Source organism: Phalacrocorax aristotelis, chromosome 1 (genome assembly GCF_949628215.1).
Source record: "Phalacrocorax aristotelis chromosome 1, bGulAri2.1, whole genome shotgun sequence".
NCBI classification, from domain to species: domain Eukaryota; kingdom Metazoa; phylum Chordata; class Aves; order Suliformes; family Phalacrocoracidae; genus Phalacrocorax; species Phalacrocorax aristotelis.
Window position 1 is genome coordinate 143,678,285 of NC_134276.1, and position 25,499 is coordinate 143,703,783.

At 45.8% G+C, this 25,499-nt stretch overlaps 1 protein-coding gene across 1 annotated transcript; it reads right to left on the reverse strand.

The window, feature by feature from the left end:
- Window positions 1-230: 230 nt before the first annotated feature.
- On the reverse strand, window positions 231-23,113 carry SSPN (sarcospan). Its single transcript, XM_075113646.1, has 3 exons — window positions 22,633-23,113; window positions 8,981-9,067; window positions 231-3,680 (listed from the first exon to the last, which is right to left on the reverse strand). Exons 1-3 carry the CDS (start codon window positions 22,957-22,959, stop codon window positions 3,315-3,317), a joined length of 780 nt encoding a protein of 259 aa, XP_074969747.1. The 5' UTR covers window positions 22,960-23,113; the 3' UTR covers window positions 231-3,314.
- Between the last annotated feature and the right edge of the window lie 2,386 nt (window positions 23,114-25,499).

Here is a 25,499-nt window from a genome sequence, read left to right on the forward strand (position 1 = left end):
TGTGGACTCTGACACCAGGAAAAGGCTGGGAGTTGTCTGAATATGCTGTGGTAGGTGAAAATCCTTTAATTAGTACTTTCCAAAATCCTTGGTCTGAGCAAAAGACATGTTGCAAAACCATACCCAGGGGGAAACTGGTTCCAAACACTACTGTGTCTGTTTCCCCGTCTCTCCTGTTTTGATTTTATGCTCTTAAGATATATAAAGAGGAAATATAGAAGTAAGTCTTTCCTAGATCAAAATGTCCAATATTTATTCATTAAGCATTAAAACACCAACAGAATATGTGATGAATATTGCTTTCTTCCGGAGCAAAGGGTTAAGCTGCAACGTGCTGATTAGTGAACCAAACTCAGCGGTGGTGGCTCCAAGGGGAGGATGCGCTGTTACGGAGGTGCACAGCTTGCTAAGAGGAGCAGGCACTCTTCTCCAGATCTCCGTTTTCTTCCCTGTCACAGCACTGAAGGCACTTGCAGTGACTCTGTGATCATCGCTGCTGCGTCCTTTGTGCTCTAGAGGAGTCCCAGCAAATTTAAGCCCAGGGGTGAGTAGGCAGAGGCCAGGCAACGCGAGCCTAGCCTCTGGGAGCCCAGAGCCTGGGAGGTGATGTGAGACAGGGAGTGAAAACATGTGGGTGAGATGGAGGTCAAAGGATTAAGGAGACAAAAGCCCAGCTCTGGTGGAAATGCCACTCGGCTGGGGCTGGCCAGCCGTCTCCCACAACAGCTTGCTGCTGCCAGCCTGCACGCAGCACAGCCTAAGCTAGAGTGTTGCAGACCAAGTTATCTTCTGAACAACAAGGACATTTCGGGAAGGGCAGGGTGGGAAGCATGACCTGGTCTGCCAGCAGAGCCTTCCTCTTGCTTCGCCAGCCATCGGGGCACAGCACCTGGTGGCGAGGGCAGGAGGAAGGCCCAAAGCTCAGCTGTCGTTCAGCCTCCCCTCAATTCCTTTCCCACTTCTCGTTATCTTCTTTGCAGAGAGGAGAGCCCGTACCTTTGGCCGGAGGGAGGAGAGGGTGCAGTAAGGGTCACGTAGGTGGTAGGCAGGTATATCCTCTGCCCCACAGAGAGCACAGCTGCAGTCTTGTGAGGGATGGGGGACAAACCAACATCTGAGTACAAGCAGCAGGTGAGAGGCACCCCTATGTATCCATCTCATATGGGAGGCTGGCCCTGGCACAGGTCCACGAGTGCTCCTCACAGCATACTCTGCCAGAGCTGGGGGAGACAGGCTGGTTCTCGCTACTGCACGGATGGCCTCATCGATGCCGGCAGCTGGGTCTCACATCGCCAACCCGCCTGCACGTCCCACTGCTGTCTCAGCTTGCTCCGAGCATGCCTGGGAGTCAGGCTTAGGACTTTGGATGGGTGGCGTCACGTGGGCAAGAGAATGGGCACCCTTGCAAATGTGCCCCATGGCCATGGTTACTAATGAGTGTTATTTTTAGGTACATTAAAAAGGCCATTTGGAAGCTGGTCTCAAAAATCTTCATTCTCTGAAGCTCCTCACTTTGCAGCTTGGCAGAGAGCACCTTGGTGATGCTACATCTACTCTAGAAGCACGTTCCATGACAAGAACTTGAGCACATACGCTGAGCAGTGCTCTAGGTGGACCATGGGAGACTTTCTATGTTGTGAATTTCTGACATTCTGGAGCTATGCTGATCTAGCCCTGGGATGATGTGTTATCACCATACGAAAGACAGTTTTTGGGTAGGATTAGAGCTACTTAAACAACTAGCTTTTGCCAGACTGGGGGTTTGACTCCCTGGTGGGTATTTTTTCTGCAGAAAAAGGAAGTTTTTGCTTCTTTGAAGCCTTATAGAAATTTTATTTGCTTCCTCCTTGCTAATGATTGTGGCACAGTTTTTCTGGCATGTGATTGCTCCACCCCACCTCAGAAACACCCTTGCTCTGGCAGGGATCAGGAAATCCCTAGTCAAGGCAGGGCGTGAGCACCAGCTGCCTTGCCCTTGCACAGCTATCGGCAGGCAGTACAAAATGATTCTGGTTCAGAATTGCTCCTACATTTGGAAGTCCATGCTGCGCAAGTGGAAATGACAGTTCAAGGGACAAACTGACATACTTGTCTCGGTATAAGGCTCAGTATAAGGCTAACAAGACATAGAGCACTTCTAGAGCCACACTTTCATGGTGAAGAAGCACTCTTTGAATGTGGTTTGTTTTTCTATGCTGCTTATTAAGAAATTATTATTCTCTTGCCCTCGTCATTATAAACGATGTCTTTGGGAGACTGGCAGTCTCTTCTTGCTTCCCTCCCTCCACCTCATTTTAAAAACATTCATTGTTGCAGCAATATATCTTTCAGGGCTGTTGGCCCAACTCCACTGCTGGTGTATAAGGTTGATTGTCTTCAGAGGAGTTACACCAAAAATGCATTTGGCCTTTTGTGCTTGGAGTATAATTGGTGGAACTGGCTAGACGCCGGGTTTGGGAGCCTGCAATTACAGCAATGTCAACATAGCTTTCAATGTGACTAGTGATTTAGGGTCCCCCACTTTAGCAGTACAACTCGAGGTTTCTTAAACTGATCATTTCTCACAGAGTGCTGAGCGCTCATACTTCAGAAATCTCTCTGGGGTCTCAAGCAGGGCCCACCAAATCACCATTAGTCAGTACACTCATACTGACGTTGGTTAGTAATTGGATTAGGTAACCTACATCGTTAGTCACTCTCAATATTCTTATGTATATTTTATATGACAATCGCCAATGTATTCACTTTGCTGTTGGTCTCCGCCTGCATTTGAAGAGGTCTTGACCTCCCTTATTACTTTTCTGTATGGTAAATCCCCATCAGGTTAGCGTGGATTATACCCGGAACATCCAAGACACAATATATTCCCTAAGCATGATCAGCATAATTATAATTAAGCAGTTTGGACCAGATCCTTATCTGGTGTAAATCAGTATAGCTTCTCTGAAGGCAAGAACAGATATCTACCTGTCAGGGAAACGGACCCTATTTCTTAATGGCTGTAGCCCTGCAGATGAGTTCCCAATGATTTTTTAAGCTCTCATTTTGTCTATGGCTATTAAAAATCCTCTTTGGTGAGTATTTGTACAGCTGCATCTTTAGGACTTTGTGACCTCTAGATAGTATCACAAGGGACCTTTTGCAAGAGCAGCCATATGAAATGCTCTTAAAATGATTGAAAATGTATTCATTAAAACTGTGTGAATGTTTTTCCTTGTCAAAAACCTTATAAACACTCATCCATCCATGTGTCTATGGTGGCAGTATGCTGACATTTTCCATTCTCTGGCTACAACCCCCCACCAGCTCAGACCCTATACTTTCTCTTGCTGACCTTCAGTAGCAGTTAAAGGGTAGAACCGAACGCCCACATAAAAGACCTGGTATCTGTGTTTCCACATCACGAAGCATGCTGACAGACACACCAGGGCTGCGATTAGATTGAGAACCATCTGCAGAAGTAAGTACAGGTTTAGCATGCTGGTGAGGCTGCCACAGTCGGCTGCGTCCTGGTAGACGAAGGTCCTACCGAGGGGGTCTGCAGTGTCCAGTTTGCACTGGCAGGACTCGAGGATGGTATCGCAGGTAAATTTTGTCATTTGCAGATAATGGTGCGCAGCAAAAGCCACTGCCAAAACACAGGCAACTAGACCCAGGGCACTCAGGAGGAAATACATCAGCTGAAAGAAAGTAGTAAAAAAAAAAAAGAAAAAAACTCACTCTTTTTCCAGCTCCACAGAGAAGGAGGAACACAGAATGAATGCATGCACATGGACTTCACAGGGAGTCCATATATTCTATGGACTATCTGGACATTGTGTGCTTCAGAAATTGCGAGACAGCTATAACTCCCGGCTGATGCCAAGTTCAGCAGGTCATGTCAAGAACTAGTAATCCTACCTTGCATATTTTACATTAGTATTGCCTTGCAATTTTGAGACCTGATGAGAAATCTGTGTCTCTATACACCCAGAAGCTTTATAGAGAGGGAGGGAGCATCTCCCTCTACCGTTGTACCTGCATTGGCTAGACTTACAGTCATCAGCTGAGATAAATTAGTGCAGTTGCCTTGAAGCAGAGCTGAGCAGACTGAGTCTTGGGCTGTCATATTATCCTAGGCTGTGCTGAGAAGTAGGTGTTTTTGAAACTTTGCTTATGTGTTATTCCCGGCTCTTGGTTTGCATGCCCAAACAAATCTGATTTATACTTGCAAATCAGGCAGCGATCCATCCCCTTCCAAAACTTGCCCCATAAAGGTGGAGAAATCTTTCAAAGGCATGAAAGAGCAGTGAGGGCCTTTCATTTCCCAGTGCCGTCCCTGCTATGGCGTTGAAGGGCAAGAGTCTGTTTTGTTACTCCCCTACTCCTTACACCAGCAGCAGCTTTAAAATAGGGTGGCTTTTATCAAGGGTAGCTATGCAGAGTCCACCCCCACAAACGCGTGGAAACCAGCAGCGATTCAGAGCCTTTGTCATGCCGGGTTGCACCTGAGACCTTTGGATAGCACAGCATATGGACTTCCCTTGCTTTTGATAGCTGGAACTGGCAGGTGCTGTGCTGCATACAAAATATGTGTGAATGTATATTAAAAGCTGTGTTTAGCCAAAATAGCATTTTTGGTTCTGTTCAGCATGGTAAAAACATTTGTTTTTCTTGGCGTTTTATCTGTCAGAGACATGGCATGGTTGGGAATCTGTTATTTTAAACAGCAGCTTCTCTCTTTCTCTCTCTCTCTTAACCTCAATACCACAAGCAAACTATCAATATAAAAGCATTTTTTATGACCTTGAAACTCCAAGTATGTATGTCTTGATAAAATTCACACTCCTGGTGTATTCGTCTTATATCTACAGTGTGAATCAATCTTCCTATTCAGTTGCCAGCTTGGAAAAAAAAATATTTGGGCTCATTGCAGATCTTAAAGCACTATATATATTTTCTCCCCCATATCACCAAATTCTTACAGCAAGATCTTAGTTTCCAACACTTGGCTACTATTAAATTTAATGACTTCCCCTGCAGCCTTAAACCAAGGGCAGCTTCAAAATGTGGGTGGCTCTTATTAAATACGATTACTTCATCCGTGCAGCTTTCAAGGTAAAGGTCCATGGGAAAGGTGAAGTTGGAAAATGGGGACACGTCCTCATATAAAGCATACAGAAGGGAGCACTACTGACCGATGGACACCGTCCAAACAAAGATGTGGTAATTCATAGGCCTGTGGCATTATTTTAAAAGATGGTACAAGTGTGTTTGATGGGGAAAACAGAAAATGGACAAACATTGATGACTGTTCCTCATCTCTGAGAGACGAAAGTCATTCTGAGATGCAGAAGTCCTAGTGGACTGGCTGGAAGTCCCTGGATTCAGGCCAGCAGGAGACAGAATCAGGCCTCCCTAATAAATGAGAGATTAAGCCAGGACTACATGGTGTGCCTGATTCTCCCTGGTAGGTATTTTATTTAGCTGCCAATTTCTATTCGAAGTCAGTACAAAATAGCATGAAAAACACAACCTAAACTACTACACACCAGGTACAGTAAACAAGAATCTGCCTGTTGTGTACCTAAAGGGAAGGAAACCTCAAAATCCCTTCAAGACACACCAAATACACGGGCAGCTCTTAGAGCAGTCCTCAGAGATGAGCAGATAGACGTAGGGACATAGGGCAATTTCCAAATAGCTAATTATTCTCGCAAGATGTTTGCAGAGGAATTTCTCTGCGGGCTGCTGAAAATGAACACATTTCCAAATATCAAAGGTGAGGCAAATGTAAATACTGCCTGTGAGGGAGCACAAGACAGCAAGTGCTGAGATCCCATCAGCAGATTAATCACATGCTAGACCTGGAGGCAACTTCAACATCACAAATGCAACTGCATAGTAAGCTTTGCCCGGGAACCAGAACTTGCCACTGGAAAAATGCTTTTTTTAACAGCCTCAAAGAGATAGGCACTGTGATTGCTCTTTAAATAGAAGGAGAAAAGGGAAGTGGGAAGAGACACCATATGATGAGGTCAGAGAATGGCAGCCCACCCTCCTTTGGGTTCCTCATATGAGGAAGAAACATTTTAGCCATATTTACTGACAATAGTTTTGCTCCGTGCCAAAAAGAAAATAAATAACCTAAGATGGATCGAGTTCCTCATGGAAAAGGCTTCCTATAGTTATCAGAGGTGAAACCAGAAGGGTTTGCAGATGTGGATTGAGGGAACCTCTTTTGAAGGGGGTGGTGGCCCATGCAGGGAACAGGAACCGTAGTGTGTGTCATGGCGTGGGCTGCTGGGGCTGGGTGGGCAGGAGTAGAGTGTGTCACACTACCGTGGGAGATGCCATGATGAGGACCACAGTGAGTGGTCTGTCAAATATTAGCAGATAGCCCAGGAAGTCCACAGGAGATCTCAAGATTTCCCTATGTGGTCTCTTTTTTCTTTTTTTTTCTTTTCCCCCAAGGCTGAGGATCTCCTCTTTTAAGTACACACATAACAGCTGGGCATGCTGCTTTGCTGTACAGCAAAGCATGTTTTCTGCAGACGCAGAGATGGGGCAGGGGCTGAAATTCAACCTGGAGACTCACTGTTGTCCCCGCAAAGCTTTGCCCTCCCTTTGGGTGGTAGTCTCCCTCTTTCATGGATGCACAGAGTGCTCTGGATACCCATGGTAGTCTCAGGAAGGGACTTGCACTGAAAGCAGTTCTAACACCTCCTTCTTTAACAGGATCCAGGGCTCACGCAAGTGTGAAATGAAAGCAGCAGTTGTTGAGAGGTGGGAAGGCAGAGAGGACTGCATGGGTCTCCTCTGGTTTCGTACCTTGAGGGAGTCACTCGCAGTGGTCATAGGGTCACCTCGGGGGCTGACTAAAATGCCCCAGGCCTGTGTGTGTGTGGTCCTCCCAAAGTAACCCTTGGGCTATGCAAAGGATTCCAGGGTGCTTACTGCACTCCAGAAAAGCCTGGCCAAGATTTTCTTGTAGGGTGATGCTCAGCAGCTACATGCAGCCTTGGTGGGCACCAGCCACCAGCGTGGTGCAGGTCCTGGGCTGGGGAGCAAGTCCCCAGGAGGACAGCTGGGGCAGATAGGGCTGAATCCAGCCACAATACTGGGCAAAGCATCAGGCTCCCCAGGAGGAGAGAATGACACAAGGTGCTCAGCTTTGTCTCATGATTGTAATTTTGCGTCCTCAGCCTTGTCGCTGAAGAGCTGATGTTCATTTTTGCATTCAGAGACAGACTTTTACTGACATCTGAAGATCTGAGACATGATACTGGAGATTTAGATGAGTCCTGTGTGATCAAAGGCCCAGAGGAGACTTGTGGCTCCTACTTTGTTTAAAATAGGTACTACGTGCCCGGCAACCAGAAGCCGTTTGTCCAGAGAGGCAGCAAGGAGGGGAGGCACTGTGGGATAATGGCTCCCGGTGGGGATGTGGTACAGGAGAGGTGAACAGCCTGGGAGTGATCAACTTCTATGGCATGCTGCAATAGGAAATGCTGGGAAGGTGGATTTTGGGGAGGAGGGTGCTTTGGGTAGGCAACAGTCCATAGGCTATTGACTGAACCAGAAGCCTTTCATGGCAGACTTTCTCTAATTCTGCCAGGTGATGAGGAATAACCCATTTTATGTTGCCTGGGGAGCACTTTAAAAATGCTGCTTTTCTTGTGGAGGCGATGGCTCACGTTCCTCACTGCCAGAGTGGGTGGCAGAGGCATCTGGGCTGCCCAGCCCGACATGCCATTCCCACCACGAGGGATGACTCCCTTCCTGCTTAGATGCCAATTTCAATTTAATGCTGCAGGGCAGGCAATAAAAAGCTTGGCGTGGCAGCTCCCGCCCAGGCCAGCAGTTCCCCGGGCAGCCATAACGCTTACTTGTGGGTGTAAAGGTGACGGGGAGAGAATGTAAAGGCAATCAAAGGGCAGAAACGATTGTTCTTCTTCTCCCTTTCTTTATGTAAGTATGGGAGAAGCTTGAGAGAGGCACAAAAGACACATGGGGGTCTAATTTCCAAAGGAGGGTGAATGCCAGGTTTCAAAAAGCCACTCCTTGCATTTGATTTCCTTCTGCCTTAGTTAATAATCACTGTTTTTTTGTGTTGCTTGCGTTGGTATTTTTCTTGGTTATTATATGTCTGCAAAATATTAAGAGCCCTGAAAATTACAATAATAAGGAAGAACAGCCCAGAAAATGGTGTTAAAAATGTCCCATCCAGAACAAGCATTCTCAGCCTTTCTTTTCTAGTTGCTTACCAATGTCAGCGAAGCACAGTTTCAGGCACCGAGGTGGGGCATGGTGCATGGTTTATGCACCTCTCTTGCGATGCTCAGATGGCAGTCTGCCTCATGGAAGAATGCTTGTCCCCATGGCTTGCTAACGCTTTCCCATGTTCGCTAATACCCAACCTTGACACAAGGCACCGTGAGCTGAGACACGGTTGCCAGTGCTCAGGTACAGCCTCTCTCTCTCCCTGACCATGGAGACAGGCAGGTAGAGATTTCCAGCCATGCTTTTTAATCTGCCTGTGCTTATGCAGTGTCTTATTTCACAGTGAGGAGTAAAACTGCTGAGAAGCTGCTGAGATGCTTCTTAGATCACTTTAAAAATTAAAACTTGATTTAAGTGGACCCATTTTATGCCACCCAACTTCTTACTCGGCTCTCTATGAATATCTCTACTTAATCAGTAACCCCCAAGCTTTCACTGAACACTTCCCAAATTATTCCAGCTTTGTTGATCTGAATTCTTAAAATGTGGCAAATAAAAAGGTATCTTGCTCTGATTTGAAATATTTGTTATTAGAGTTTCCCCTTTATAGGCTACAGTTTCTTCCTTAGCTGCCTGGAAAATACCAGAAAATCATTCTTGCATTTCAGGTGCATTTTCACTTCTTTTCATGTGGTCTTAAAAATATCCCCAGTATCAACTTTTCTGATTACATTTAACAACATGAGAAGAAAAAGAAATGAAAAAGAAGCCAAGGTACCTTTACTGTGAACTGCACACACGTCTTTTCATCAGGTTGGTACGAAATACAAAGCATAACAAATCCCACTAAGGACACCACGCAGACCTGCAAGGGAAGAGATTTAAGATGTGTCAAAGTTGAAAACAAACAAACAAACATACCAACAACACAAAAATAACATTTTTTGAAGCCAAAACCCTGTCTTTGTTAGAGGACTGTAACTCAAGGAGCAGGGTGTAAGTCAAGTTCTTTGAGTAGGGGCTACAGCCATGCATGCAAGAGCCTCATATATGTGAATGTGCTTGTGAGGAGGGAAGATCTTTAACCTTCACTTTGCAGACACCAAGGCACAAAAAACTTACTCAGAGGGACTTTTTGAAATAGACCTGCAAAGACACAGCCCAGCACACAGCCTCCAGGATGTGTTTTGAGGTTTTGTCCGTGTCACTTACTTTCAAGAAGGAGAAGGCTTATGAAGTTGAGCTTGCAAGCCCCAAAAGCACCATTCTGTGTACCACTGGATGCTGACAGGGTTTTTATGCCACCAGTACAGGCTGTAAATCAGTAACCATAGTTGGTGCTGGATAAGAAGCAGCACACTTTAGAGCAGAGGCTTTGAACCTTTCCTAGAGTGGACACCTTACCAAAGATGGCATCTCCCCTGCAATCTGAAACTGTATTTTAGCCCTGTGGCAGTAATTACTGATGGCTAACAGTAATGGAAAAGTATTTATGCACTTCATTATTCATTTAGCTGTCTTTATTATTAATTATGAAGATTGAGATTTATTTGCAGAGGCACATATTCACTGGTAGACGTTTTCCAGCCACATAAGAAGGGAAGCTCCTGCCCTGAGAAGCTAGCCCAATAAATACGATTTCCTTTTCAAAGCACTGTTTTCTGGGCCGTCCCTGGTGCTAAGCACTCCAGTCCAGTCAAGTGCTCTCCTCTCCCACAATTTTGGAGGACCAGTGAGCAGACTTCACAGGAGAACACAGGAGCCGCAGCTCTGCAACCGGACTGCTCCTTTCTGGCAGCTTCCCCCACGCATGGACTAGAGGAGTCGGGTCCCCAGGAGCACCGTGAGGGCTCCCTGTGCTGCCATAGGGCTGCCAGGGCCAGATCAGGGCATGTGAGGATCCTGGCTGTGCCCGCAAAGGGAGAGGGCGCTGTTGGCAGCTGGAGCTACGCTTGGAAGAATCCATGCGTGTTTGGGTTGCCTTGGACAAATAGGTGAGTCGATGGCATGCACGTGTTTTTAAATGCCACTTCATATCATGCCTTTAAAAAGGGCCCAGGTGTGAGGAGCCTTAGTGGGGACCTTAGCTGAGATGAGCCAGCATGCCTTCAAAGGTGCTAAGGCTTGTCTTCACACAGAGCCAGGAGCAAGCTTTGGACTCCTTTCTGGGAGCATCTTGATTATAAATGATAGGCATTAAATTCCAAGAGACTACAGAGAGAATCTATATGTTTTTTCCCCCTTCATTTTACTTTGGGGGTTTTGAAGCCTTCGCATTAATTTGAGGTGTTCTGCTTTCCCAGAGCGGTGGGATTTGCCCTCTCAGGGCAGACCCAGGTGTAAGCTGCCTTTGCTCAGGGGTGGGACTATGCATGGAGGTGTCTGCAGGAGTGCGGGGCTCCTTCACAACCCCATCCCCACCTGCATGCTACAGCAGTGCTGTTCACATCCAGGCTTCCAGCTCCATAGGGGACTGCTTGACCTGCAGCAAAAAACGTGTAACTGGCCTTTAAGGCAGCAATGGTTAAACATATTTCTTTTACGATCTGATGCATAAATTACCAAATTTTTCTTTACATCTGCATTGTTGGTGTAAGGCAGTAGACAGCAGCCCTGTAAAGGATGAGTGCCTCTCAACGCACGAATAGTCATGTCCCTCAAGAACCTGTGTGATTAATAACACTTTTTCCCATAAAGTTTTATTTCATGTCATTTCAGTAGGACATGAATAGGAAGTATTGCCTGAGAACATTTCTAAAGAAAGCGTCACTATTATTTACTCCTCTCCATGTCATGTGTATTTATATTCTGGTCCTATGACTTACACACGGCCTCCAATTTATTTGTTTTCTTCTTTTTATTGTTGACAGCCATAGCTGACAGGGTTGTCAGGGGAAAAAATAACCTTTCTTGTCAAAGGTCCTTCAGTGCTGGGGCTTTTTTTGCCCTATAGTGCTTCTATGTGACTCAACCATGCTTTATTTCTCAGGATTAATCGCTTATGTCCTTGGTCCCTTGCATTGTATATTAATCTTTTAATTCAATTAACATGCCCATAAAACTTAAATCTTAAGGAGATCATATCTCTAGTAATATCCAAATGATAAACTCCCCCGGTGGCAGTAGTGGCTGAAGGAAAGAACTTGCAGCAAGGACTGAAAAAAAAAATGCTTAAATACACTTGCTTATCATTACATCCCCAAACTCTTGTGGAGCCAAAGGGGCTGCTCACGTCAAAGCTAGACCTAAGTATTTTCAGGATCTGGTGCTGAAGGATCTTGTTATGAGCAATAAATCAAATTTGCTTTGCTTCAGCTATACTAGTGGGAATTTACACTTGCATGAACCAAGGGCCAGATTTGCCTCCAGGTTACTCCCGTGAGACATCATGGGACTGTGCCCACTCTCCCACTCCCGTTCCCATTTTCCCACAGAAAGCCAACAGAGCTGCATTCATTTCTAAGGGCAGAGTCAGCTACCAACAGTGGAATTTTCCCTCTACCATCAAGTGCCTTGTACAACTTCTGCAAACACCCTGCTGCCTTTCAGTGCGGCAGGATCAGATGTCCCTCTTCAGAAAGCTTCCCATACAAAAGACTATCGTTTAAAAGGATTTCCATTCCTGCACGTGCTTTCTAAAGTTCCTCTGGGATTTAAATAATATACTCAGGGACACTTGAAGAGGCACATTTGTAGAGAGATATTTATAAAATATTGCACTGGGTTGGGATTCTGGCAAGTCTTGGCCAGGATTTTTCAGAAGGCTTAAGTATTTCTTTTATAACAATATATCAGCATTTTTTTTTTTTTATCAAAGATGTGTATTATTGTAAGTGACAGTAAAAAATTGTGTTGCTGAGACTTATGAGCCATATATGTTTTACATTTCCGTTCTTTAAAGGTAAATTCACTCACTGCAGCAAACAGAAGTGTGGAACATTTATACAGAAAACAGCCTTATGTTTCTGTTTTATACATTATTAATAGATCAGTTTTGAATTATACCTGTGAAGTGAAATAGAAAAACTATAAAAATCCTCTGGTAAATATTTGTTAGGACCCACTAAGTGACTAAGACAGCTGCATTACAGCAGGCACGTTATGGATGCCGTCGATGCTGATTGCTAAGTAGCATTAGGTAATCCTATGTCCTAGTGCTTCAATAGCCATTGCAATATCCCAGCATGGAGCACACATTTCCTATGCCTTATTAACTAAGCACACAACATAAAATGCAATTGAACTTGCTTTAGCACTTGCTTGCCACCAATCAATATGCATTTGTTATACAAATAAAATAGATTCTAAAAGAGCTATAGAATAGCAGTTAATTAGATCAGCTCTTGTAACTGTTATCTGGAAATCTAGAAATATGCTTTTCTATGCTAAGTAAATTTCAACTCAAGTTTATTTCAAGATCCTATATTTCAAAATTTTCCAGAAGGACTTACACCCTTTGCTGAATAGGTAGTAATGTGAAAGGTTAGCCCAGGAAAGAATTTAAATTTAGAAAAGTACTGTCTAGAAAAAGACCCAAATGCGATACAGATGTATTTATTTAGGAAAGGTACAGATTTAGTTTTGGTTAAGGCATACCCTGTGAAATCCCCCAGTTCACAGTCCAGGGAAACCAGCTCTTTACTAGAGTTGACTGAAAAAACAAAAAGTTTATGCTCTAGAAAAGTTTCAACACTATTTCTTTTTAGCGGGAAGCAGTGGATGTTCCTTCCATTGGGCAGGAACATCCCAAGGCTGAAAAGTGACTTAAGAATGATTTTTTCTTAAACCACAATCGAAGTAGGAGTAGACATTTTCCAGGTCACCCCCATCCCAAAGAGGGATAGAGCCTGTTGTCATAAGAACCAAATTAAGACCCTATAGATTTCAGCAGGAACAGGACCCGATCCCGACTGCATTTAGGCTTGGGTCCCAGTTGATTTGCCTGGGAGGATGCCCACACCCACAGAGATCTAGCGTGCATTCCTTGGCTCTTCAGGACATTGGCAAACCAACTCTCCCTGTATGTGTGCACAGACTAGCACAACTGGGTGTTTCTCACAGCCTGGACCTTCACACAATGCTGTAAAACAGATGATTCAACAGTGAGACTGCAACCGTACCACAGCTCACATTCAGAACTTGCAAGGAGCATTTCTATACATATCTTGATCATCCTAAAACCAGAACTCAAGTAGTAAAGAAGATCGATCTCAAGCTTTGTGTACCCAAAATTCCTCATAACCAGCTTTACTTTATCCAGTCTCGCCATGTTGAAGAGCTCCAGCTGCCAGGGAAGCACAGGGGGCTGACACCCTGCCCAGCCCAGTGCCGGGGCATCCTCCTGCCCTGGCCAACCCTGTCCCTCCCACTAAACTTAATACACTTCTGAAAAGTGTCACGAGTGAGAAAAATAGGCCTGTCATCTCCAACAGGAACAAACATAGGTGGCTATGCAAAAGGGTGTTTGGATAAAGCTCACAAATATTGCCACCCAGTGAGGACCACGAGGGTCAAGGCAAGGGAGCACCTCTCCCTGTCCTTACCTCCCTGCAGCTCGCTCACGCCTGGTCCTGTAAGGACTAAGCACAAGGTGTAAGAGTGGCACAAGGACACTCTGTGGTAGTGATGAAGACAGTTATGTAATGTACAGAATTGGGTGAAAAATGAACATTAGGGCACAAATTTCCGCTGTGGTTTGCATTCATTATCTTTGCACACTGACATATTAATGTGGTTTTGCTTTATTTCGACAGATTTCAAAACCACAGATTGCTCTAATCTGTCTGCATCTCTCCCTTGTATATTTCTGAAACTGATGTTTTCTTTTGTTATTACTACAGTTTTAGCCTGAGTATTGCTACAGAATAGGTGGTTTTCTCCAGCAAAAGCACTTCCTACCCAGAGCATCTTGGAAACCCTGGCACATGAGGCTGATAAAGTGGGAGAATTGGAAATATCCACCAAGACCTGAAAGAAGGAGGCAAAAAGCTGGTTCAAATGAGCATCTTGGGTCTACACCGCACCATGAGACAAATGCTGCAAACACCTACAAAGACATAGTATAGCTCATCTGCTCTTTATATGGGAGCTGGTTAGCAAGAATCTCCGGCAACAACCTTTAGGGGCAGAAAGCAAACACGTTGGAGGACAATACCTCTCAAATATAGGCAGTGCAATGCCACATGGCATTGCTGAGGCCCACAGGTGGACTTTTCCTTTTTAATAAGCATATAAACTCTCAAACTGCAGGGGGAAAACTGCTTTAAACAGAATTAGGAAGAAATTTCTGTTGTGGACAAGTTATTTCATAGTTTCTCACTTCAAGACACTATGGACCTGTCTGTAGGGACAAGGGTAAAGAAATTATCTCTTGTAGCTACCTCTGAATTCCCCGGCTTACACTCAAAGGTGATACATGGCTTGATGGCTCGCCTGCCTTATCAGTTATGGCAAGGCTTAGCTCCCCTCCACATGTCTGGAGAAGCCATGTTATCCACTGAATTTAATAAGCCCACTGGACACAGACTTTGATGCAATAAGGAAAATGTTCCTGATGGCTTTGGCATCATGAACCAGGATCATCTCTGATGCTGGACATCTGTACAGCCTGTTCCAGACAGCGACACTGATGTTCCTTTGCTTTATGAGTTTTGAGGGAATGGCAATGAAAGTGGGTGCTACAGGCAGCTTTCACTGCTAGCTTTCATCAGCCTTGGGTCAGCCTAGGTCTCACTACCACATGTAAAAGAAGCCAATCTGCCACACAGAGATATTGCACCTTAATGGTTTTTCCTCTTATAGATTTCTTGTTAGATTTAAGGACAGTCTAGTTGCATATAAATTACTTCCAGAAATAATAGCTGTAATAAGAGTGATAAACATGTATATTGTGGCTGCAGGCAAAGGCCATCATCATCTAGGAAACCATTCTCTTAACAGCCATAAAACCCAATGATAACTGGCCATCCCTGCCCCACCTACAGAATAAGATAATGATGTCTTTACCTCAGGTCCCTTCAAACCATGCAATAACGCACCATGACAGATACACAACTTCCTTTTAAATTCTGTAAAATAATCAAAACCCTGCATGAACATTCATAATAAAATGAAACCATATTTTTTTCTGTAACGAGCTTTGCTCTTTATGTCAGTAGCCCAGCAGTGAAAATGGTCACGTGTGCTATGGCAAGATTTCATTCCCTCAGCGAAGCACTGCCCAGGCTACCATCACTTACAAAGCCAGGAGCTGCAGCAGCAGTCCATTACTGCTGTTAAGTCAGAAATACGGTGCCAGGCAATCAAAATCCTGAGGGAACCAAACAAAAAAGTTAAATGTTCCCAGAGCCAGCAGTGATTTGCAACATAAGCGTAGCATGGCTAAGAGTGCTATGTGAACACATCTCATGGTTTGAAAACCACCTGTTTTCAAACCTGCTGTGGAAAACCACCATCTCGACAGTCATAAGGTTACCTGGGCTGAGGAAACCTGTTTGAACAATCTCCCTCTCCAAATCTTACCTAGGCTTTTTGCACAGACATAACCCAGCCAGGAACCCTGATTTTCTCCCTCCTTCCCCTTGAGGCTGGAGCTGGAGCAGGGGTCTGAAACAGAGAGGTGTCCAGGGTTCAATCAACACTAGACCAGGTATCACACAGACCTCTGGTGTGCAGCTACCTTCTCAAACCATTCTTTGAAAACATTTCATCAACAAAATTTTTCAGCAATAACAACAACAAAATTCCCGTCAAAGTTTTCCACGCTATACCTGATCAAAATAAAAGTATCAGTTTCACTTATCAGGCATCAATGCATAGTTACTCTTAGAAAATTATGAGATTTAATGGCTCTGAAGAATACAGCTGTGGTGCTACATACATATAGGGCTGTAAACAAGCACTGGAAACCTCACCATAGCATATTTCATGCAGCACAGCTCGTTGCATACCATCCAGAGTTTCAAATAGTTTGGAGAAGGTTCAATTAAATACTTAAACTTGGAGGCTCTTCTTGAAGGCAGTCCTCCCTCAAACCTTTTGAAGTTTGCCCATGCCTAATCGAAGCTAGCTTGTATAAAAAATGGATGCCCGCATGACTATAATTTCCATTAGCTGCTTTGATGGCACCAGTTTTTAAGTGTCACCTTTTATTAAAAATTGAAATCGGTTTCCCTAATAACAAGTAAAAGTTAAAAACCAGGCAAGGCTGTACAGGAGGTAAAGCCTGACTGAAAGCCACCTCCACAATTGCTGCAGGAAAAGGTGTCAAAAGCAACAACAAAAAAGCCCAGCAAGGGGTCAGGGTTAACAAGAAAGTGTCTCTCTCCTTTCAGGCTTTAAAAAGGAACACATTTCAGGGTTTTTTAAATAGTCAGTCATCCCCCATATCAATATGGAAGGGGATCGGTTGCCTCTCGCTTGAGCTGGGGATGCTTCCCAATTATTGACCCTCTCTAGGAAGATAAAAAGGTTACCTCATGCATAAAGCTGTTGTCTGATGTTTGGCAGGGCCACCACTGTGCAGCCAAAGCATCCAGCCCCATGGAAAAACGTTACATCCAGCGGGTGGGGGAATCCAGAAAGAGAAAGGCAGGGAGGCTGATGGGGGCTTACCCATACAGGTTTGTCTTGTTTTATCATGTGAGAGACCATCTGCAGAAAGGCTCTTAGGTGGAAATATCTACAGAGCCTCATCTGTGGGAAAATGGTCAGAGACAACGTGGCCCTTGAATTGCTTCGTTACACTGAGCTGGGGAAACCATCTACATTATAGGAACAGCTACAGGTACAGCAAACCCCTCTGATCCAGAGGAGCACAGGCCTAGCCAACCCCAGCTAATCATCAGGACACACTTAGCCCAAATTTCTAATTTATATTGCTTTATAGCATGGCAAGGTCCTTTTTGCCCCAGACACCTGCATACAATGTTTCATCCTTTCCGTATGCGTCTCACACCGATGTTCTCGAAGCTCCTCCTTAACAGTTGTACACACCATCATCGTTGTCTCCATTTTCAGAGTGAAAATCCCAACCCCTGGCCTCTCCCTCTACTATTTCAAAAGTCCAGCTTAATTTTAGGGGCCCTGCTGCTTCCTTGAGATCTGGGGATGCCAGAATGACTTTGCAAGAGCTATACAAGCCAAAGAAGGTGCTGGCTGTGGGGAGCTTGTCACACCCTTCCTGCCCTTCCAGCCCCAAAGCAACACAGACCCTGACAAGCTAAAGAGGTAGAGGCTGGGTCAGCACTGCCTGTAACAGGCACCGCTATTGATTTTGGCACTCAGGTTTACCGGCCCGCAAACGCACACTGAGTCAGTGGCAGGACCCACCACCTGAGTCAGACTCTCATGCAGAAGTATATCAATTAAACAAACATCTCAATCATCAGCATCTGATAGGGATACACGGTGTAGGGAGATAGTCCTGGCTGTTTGCTGCTCCCATTGTACTAAGCATCAAAAGACCTCTGAAGCACGAAAACCAGTCAAACTGCTCTGCCAGCCCTCTTGTATGGACAGGTTGTCTTGCACCGTTCCCTGATGCTACCACACAACACAGTCACTCTTGTCCCTCGTCTCCTGCAAACTGTCCCTCACGGCTGGGTTTTCCAGCCATTATGGGATCTTCATTTGTCTCACCCACCCTTGTCTGTGAGCTGCTCAAAGCAAAAGATTTGTTTCCTTAGGTGAAGGTTTTGGCTGAATTTTTTAAAGGTTCTTTAAAAAAATGGTATGAAAAGTTAAAGAGACATAAATATTTCTGACCGCAGGTAAATGAAGAATAATTATATTGCTTTATCAGTTAAAGGTCTGACTGCCTTTTGCACCATGAAGCCCCACATCAGAGAAGCCAATGCTTGAATGGTGCAGACAAAAGGCAACAAGGAATGGCTACCCCTCAAGTAAAGTTCAGAGACCCTCTGGCCTGGGGAAACACCTGGGGAGATGTGGCCCTGAAGGGCCTGAGCAGGGAGAAGCATCATAGCTCCTGGGCCGGGGCCTCAGCCCGTAGCATATATTTTGAGACAATTTTTGCAATAAAGTAGATGACAGCTAGAGCCACGGTTGCTGCCTTGAGCTTCTGGAGAAACAGATTTTTTTAAAAAATGTTTTAAAAATTCCCGATTTTATGTCCATCCATACATATATAGGGATTTAAAACAACTTTCTGACAGAAATAATAAACACCCTGGATAATAATTTCTGGTGAGCATTTCTGTAACTTTCTTAACTGCCTGAGTCTGCAAAACAGGGCTGCAAGGGAGCTTGCCTGTGAACGCTCTGATACTCTCTACTTTTGATCACAGTGGAAATAATCTAAGAGCAGATTTTTCAAGGAGAAATACATCGTTTCTTCTTCTGGGTGTCAAAAGGCCACAAGCTAATGAAAAAGAATAAAAGGGATACCATTAATATCTATTGCTTCTGTAACACTTTTCATCCAAGGATCTCAAAGCAAAGGGTGACAGATAGCCATTATTAACCCCACTTTACAGGGGAAATAACAAAGTCTTAGCAAGCTTAAGTAACTTGCCCAAAGCTACACAGCAAGTCAGTGGCAAGACACAGAAAAAAATAAAGCCCTGCACTCCTGCGTGGGTTTGTGAAGAGTTTGTCCAAGCTCCTTCAAAATAGCAAGAAGGAAGAGACTGCTGGGGTGGTCCAGCCTGTAGTTTCAGGTGCTCAGGGCAGGTCTCTCTGGGGAGCCAGGCAACTGCTTCAGACCTGAACACCTTTGCTGTAAATGACTACAGGCAGGTGAAACAAACACCACCCTCACTGGTTTTAATTGCATTTATTTGTCTGTCCCTAGCAATGTGTCAGAGGCATTTTACAGGGAACAGGTTGTTGGAGCTGAGGCAGAAGTGGTAAATCACGTCAGCTCTGTGGTTTCTGTCCATAAACCTTTCCTTTGGTTTCTGACTAATGCACCACAGATTTCAGATGAAATGCATTTCAAACTAGTAGGTTTTAACCAGGTTTCGTAATGAAACGCTTCTGATGCAATGCAAATTACATTGTTTCCTTCTGCAGGTGCCAGGTACCCCCTGGGGGGGACCCCTTCGGTGTTGGGGGCCTCCTCCACTCCCCGTCAGAGGATCACTGGCCATACTTATTCCACAGGGTGATGAACCCAATCCCTGGCCTGTTCTATCCACACAAGCCTCGGCAGTTAGGTTTTAAACTGGTTAAATTTGGACTGCCTTGCATGGTTTTCCTCGGTACCTTTTTATTCTAGCTGCTTCTCCAAATAAGTTCTTTCTCATTCATGATAATGCACTAAAGCTCTTGATTTTCAGCAAGGAACAGTGTCACCATTTTGCCACTAATAAAGAAGAAAAAAAAAATCTTTCAATCAATCAGGGTCTATTTAACACATTAGCAATTTTCCTTCATTTTTTTGTCATTCTGCATTAACAACCATGGGGTCAAATCCAACCCTGGTGTAATTCCAAAGGAGTAACACTAGGAATGAGCCTCGTCCATTTTCTGTAATGTTACTAAAAAGGTCTCAATAATAGATTTTTTTAAGTTCTTGATTCTGAATACTAATCAAGTCCTTTAAAAAGAGCACTTGAGTGGGATGCTACTAAAACAAATATGCTCTGGTATTTTACACTACGTCTTTCTGTTCTGTTGCTCATTTCTGTGTGAATCAATGAGTTTTGGAAATCACTTTCTGCCACAAGGTTTGTTCTTGAGCAGCACGTGGGTCATCCATTCCCTACCTATATGCCCTTCACGCAGCCTCCCACAGCAGCCCAAGAGCCGGCCTGTGGGACATCTAGCCACACGTAGGATGTCCTAGCCAAGGGTCCTCCTTCATGAACAAGTTTTCCCCCAGCTCTCTGGAAGCCAGTCCTCAGCATGATCCCCGCCACAGCTCACCAACAGCACCCTGTGACCCACACACCCAGAAACTCTAGCTCAGCTGCTCCTGGCCATCTCAGTCCAATGTCCCAGTGGACACCAAGTACCTCCATGGAGATATCACAGCACAGCAACAAAGTGAACGCAGCATCATGTTGTACCTCCTGCATTTTGTCCCTCAGATACATGCTTTGCATTACTCCTGTGGTGCATCAGCCATGGCCAGTGCTTTACACACGTTGTCGTGCTGGGAGGCTCTGGGGCTGCACCTCCACCTCTCCTCTTTAACACTGGTTTCACTTTTACCACCCTCTCTGCTGACATCACACCCCTCTTTCCCTTCTTTGGGCTGAGGGTGCAGAAGAGTAGTGTGGTTCCCCAGGAGCCTGCCTGTCCACGTGCCCCCAGCACATAGTCCCTGCCATCACCCTGAGGGCAAGTAGAGGGACCCCAAAAGCCATTTTGAGCCAGGGAGGAATGAAACCGCACTTGAATGTGCTGGTGACTCAATACCCCACCAGAGTCCCCGAGGTGAGAGTCACTGTCTGACTCACACTGTGGGTAAAGTAAGCCCTCCCCACGGGACCCTGCCTGCAGCCCACAGAGTGCACTGTTCTTCCCAATAGCCAGGGCACCTGGTAACGTGAAGCAAAACAAAGCCCTGACCCCCACAGCCATCACAGTCCCAGGAGATGTGTTCCCTCAGAGGCTGTCCTGGCTGGCTGGTAAGTGCAAAACATGACCACCAAACTGAGAGCTGAGTTTTGCTTTGAGTTTGGGGATTAGCTCAGGAACTCACGTGTCGAGTTTTGCCTGTTTTTCAGGGGGGAACTCTGAAAGTAACTGAGATTTGCCTCGCGTGGGCATCTGAATGTCACTACTGCTGGCAGCTGCTGCTAAAAACAATACGGGTTAGAGCTTTGTTTTCAGAAAGTAGTGAGTTTGGTGGGGTTTCAGGCCTCCCCAAGGGAGAGCAGGCATATGTGGATGTCTCAGATGGGTGTTGTTTGGACACTGATGACATTCACATGGGCCAGGGGCTGCTTCCATGTTTTTTCTCATATCCCTGGCCATACACTAGTTCAGTCCAGCTCACCCTTTTCCCAGGTTTTTCTAGTGAAAAAGCTATTTCAAATCTAGGATACTACTAGTGCTGTCCGGAAAAGACATAATTTGACCTCCAGAATCACCAAAATAAACAAGAGGAGTTAAAATGTCACGTGCTGCTATTTTATCATCCATACTCTCCCCTGGCTTGTAACAGCAAAAATCCCAGGAGGAAGCTCTCCTCCCAAGCAAGGGCAGCTCTCACCCCATGAAACATCCCTAAACCCTTAGATACCTCTATGGTCAGAAGAGAAAGAAAGGCAATATCAGTAGGAGGAGCTCTTCCTTTGGGAGTTCAGGCCCTGCTCCTCCCACTCGTTGGAGGGTCACCCCACAGGATTAATACAGCAAACCCCAAACAGTTCAGGTGTTCAGATAATCCTCCAACTGGCAAGGAATTACATTTATGGGAGGTACTCCCATAGCTGTTTTATTTATTTGCTTGGAGTTCTTACAGTCTAACAACACCCAAAAGAGTGCTAACACATCAATATATATTTCCCTGAAGCCTGCTGCTAGTGAAGACACCTGCATACTAAATTACATCCAAGGCACATCCCAGGCTCATAATCACCAGTCCTGTCTCGCCACAGGCAAGCTACACATCCCCGAGCACATGGACAAGCGGGGCCGCACCGCACATGGCACCGGGTCCCCCACACCTCCTCCCCATCTCCACAGGGGCAGCCGGCGCTGGGGACCAGCCAGGACTTCCCCACCAGCGGTGCCTCCTATTTACTCCCAGCAGGACCCTGCCCTTTACCTCGTCGCTGCCAGCCCGTGCGGCAAGGCTGGCGTGTCACTTGAAACTCTGCGTGACTTGGCAGGAGCCACCGGCAGGCCCTGGGACGGGCTCCCTTTCCCTGCCACATTACGCATCCACCAGTGCCACCCCCTCCCCACAGCCACGTGCAGTCTCTCCCTCCCGTGCGGGAGAAGTCAGGGAGCGCTGGGCAGGAAAGGGGTTAAATCGCAGCAGTTCTTCAACACAGCACAGCGAGGAAGCTCAGAAGACAGCCATTTCTCTCCTCTCACTATTACCAACGAGCCCGGCTAAAAGTTGAGAGTTATGCTCTCACTTCTAAAACCTGATTGTTATGGTTTGGTGGGGAAAGAGGGAAGGCAGCGTAAGTAATCAACATTTTTTTTTCAGCATCACCAGGCAGGAGTTCACTGCAAAGCACAAGCTAATACATACATTTAGTGAACAGCAACCCTATATTTTATTTAAGGTCTGTTGGGTATTTCAGGGAAGAAGATGAAAGATCATGTTATTCTGCAGGAGCAGTTTCCTTGGGAAAGTATACCCAGATATTTAATCCCAGGAATATTTATAGTTAGCATAACTCAAATGGTGTTGTGCATGCAGTTGGTTAGTCTAAAGTGGAGCGTCATGCAGCTTGCATTAATGTTGGCAAAGGCACTTTATGGAGAAACAGACTTTATGCTTACAATTATCCCAGCCCAATATGGAGTGTCTCTGACTAGCAGAGAAGAACTGATGCCTGCCATAAGGAAGCCCAGCACTGTTACAGAGATGCCTAATGCCAGCTGCAACAAAGCAAACAGCAGCGGGAAACGGCAGCCACAACAAGTGTGGGATTCCTCCTCCTGGCCAGTTTTGGGATCCCCCTTGGTTTTCTTCTGCTTCTTCTTCGTCATCGCGGACTCCTGCGTCTTGCTTGAGTCGGTGCTTTTCTCCCCTTCGGGTGCCTTCTCTCTCTGGCTCTGGTTATTCAGGGACGTGCTGTGCTGGGGTTTCTTCTCCTTCTTTCCCATGCCGATGAACTTTAGGTTTTCACGTGCGTGTGTGTGTGCGCGCGCTGATGGGGGTGTGAGTTTTTTTGCCCCCCAAAGCTTCGCTTTGTGCTGGCTGAGTTGTTCCTGGTATTTGAATCAAGGAGGCTGAACAAATATGGAAAACATTTGGAGCAGATTGTCAGAGCTTCGAAATGCCACATATAGCCCAGAGAAGAGGGGGATTCAAGGGGGGTAGTGAACTGCCAACATGCAGGCGCCGGCTCTGCACAGGGGCTGGCTGTGCACACCCAGCTGAGCATGCGTGCTGCCACGGCTACATAGGTGTGAGAGCACACGTGCATGCATGTTTGTAGAGGAGCTGGAAGGCAAATAGCATGCAGAAAGTCTGCATTGCCAGCTGATGAACAGCAGGGAAATCTGTCTCGCCAGGGAGCTGGGAGCGATCCAGTGCCTGCGTCTGTGTGTGTGTACTGAGCAGGCAGGTAGGATCTCATCACGCCGTGGTTCCCCTGGGGATTACTGGCACACAGAGGGTAACTCAGTGAATCCACGCAGCACCATGCACACAACAGGCGCGGTTCATATACCGGCTGAATCAGATTAAATAGGTGCATTTCAGTGGGAGGGAGTTGACTATGCGTACGGGAAGTATGAAATTAACACAAATAAAAATTCAAATTAATGTCCTGGGGACCCAAATGGAATCCTGCCTCTTTCCAAAAGTTTCAAAAGCACAGCTAGGCATGTTTTATGATAAGGCAGACAGGGACCAGCGATGAGAACTGGTGCTTCTGTGCAGGTACTGGTAGTGCATGGAGCTGAACATCTGCTGAGCGAGTTTCCAGGGTTGCAAGTCATCTGCAGCAGGAAGATTGTTCATGTTACCTAAAAAAGAGAGGGATGTCTTATTGTGGACATGTGATCACTGCACTTTGTCCATATGTTGGCTCATGCTGGTGCCTGGGGACAGCACACCAACGGAAATGGTATTTGATTTTTTTTCCTGGAATACGCTAAAATTGTTCTGCAGCTGAATCCAGCGCTAGGAGTCCTGGCAGAGCATCTCAGATGCTGGTGGGGCTCCCCGGGGGCTCACCCACAGGGATGTCAGCAGGACTGGGATCTGCAGAGTTAGCGAGTACTAGGTCTGTGAATAGGAGGGGAGCAAGAAGAGGTGGGTGGTGAGCAGTCCCGTGCCGGGGGCGATGCTGGCAGCCGTGCGTTCAGCCAGGCCATGGTACACACGTCCTCGCAAGGGAAGACCATGGGAAGCGGGAGGCTGCGGCGACGTCTGCGCTTAGCTCATGCCAGAGGAATTACTCAAAAGCTTAGGGGTAAGCAGGTGCTTAAATGCTTTGCTGGCCCAGGGCCTGAGTGTGTACACCCTGATGTATTGCACTCCTACAAGCCAGGAGCTGCACCGGGGCCAGTGGAGCACTGAAACCCCTCCTCTGTGTGTGCAGCTTCATGTCCCCACTGTCACAGAGATGCTGGGAGGGCCTGTGGGCTTGTGCTGCTGCCCCACCAACATCAATGGGAGCAGCATAAATGGGCGCCAGCCAGCTCTGTCCCCACCATTTGGCTATGTATTTTTTTTTATTTTCCTTCCCATAGAGGAGTCAATTTGAGCAAATGACAGGAGCAAAGCATTGGAAGGAGTGGGGAAGGTGGGAAGAAGATGTCAGATGTTGGGGAAATCACCAGCAAAGCTGCCTTTGCTGCAGAGCAGTTAAGGGGGAATAACCAAAATGTTGAAGTACTTGGGGAGGATCTTACGCATGCTGAGATAGCATCAAGGAAATCTTTCCTTTGACATACTGGCAATGCATTCTGAGAAACTACTCTATTTCCAGCTCTTTATGGCATTTAACGGCAATGAACTGTGCCTTCTGTATTAATAAATTATGATGTCACTTTGTTTTATGGGTTAAGCAATATCCTCTTTCGTTATTTATATTACTGAATGTATGAAAGAAAACTAGAAACAAAGTGATTTCAGACACTTTCTGCACACATAACTCTTGTGCTACATCCATAGAGCAAGATCAAGATATATTGTTCAAAAAAGGAAAAGAAACTAGAGGTGGGAAAAAAAACTGAAAAAAAACCCTCTTCCCTAGTCATGTTGTTTACTGTACCGTGTTTTCATAGCTTCTCACCAAGGCATTTTGTCACCATCGTCCACTTTTTTAAACACCCTTATGAGAGCTTGTGCTCACTGGTGTACCTTGGCTCAAAGCCACACAAAATCATATTTAACCACAGATTTGAGAGGGGTGGGGTGTTTGAGGATCATCACCAAGGTCTGATACAGAAGCAATGGCAAAGCTGAGAACACATTTTACTGATGCCCAGTTGAACATCCACCCTAATAATATTAGAGTTAAATGAGGTTACCTTTTCTTTTCCTTTCTGCCTGTCCATCTCCCTAGTTCTATGCCACAGAACTTTACCGTGGTTTTTCCCCCAAGAAAATCCCTGGGTTTTGCACCTGGATTTGTGCTGGCAGCTAGATTTATGATCATTGTCTTCTAAAAGGGACCAAAATCCAACTGCTT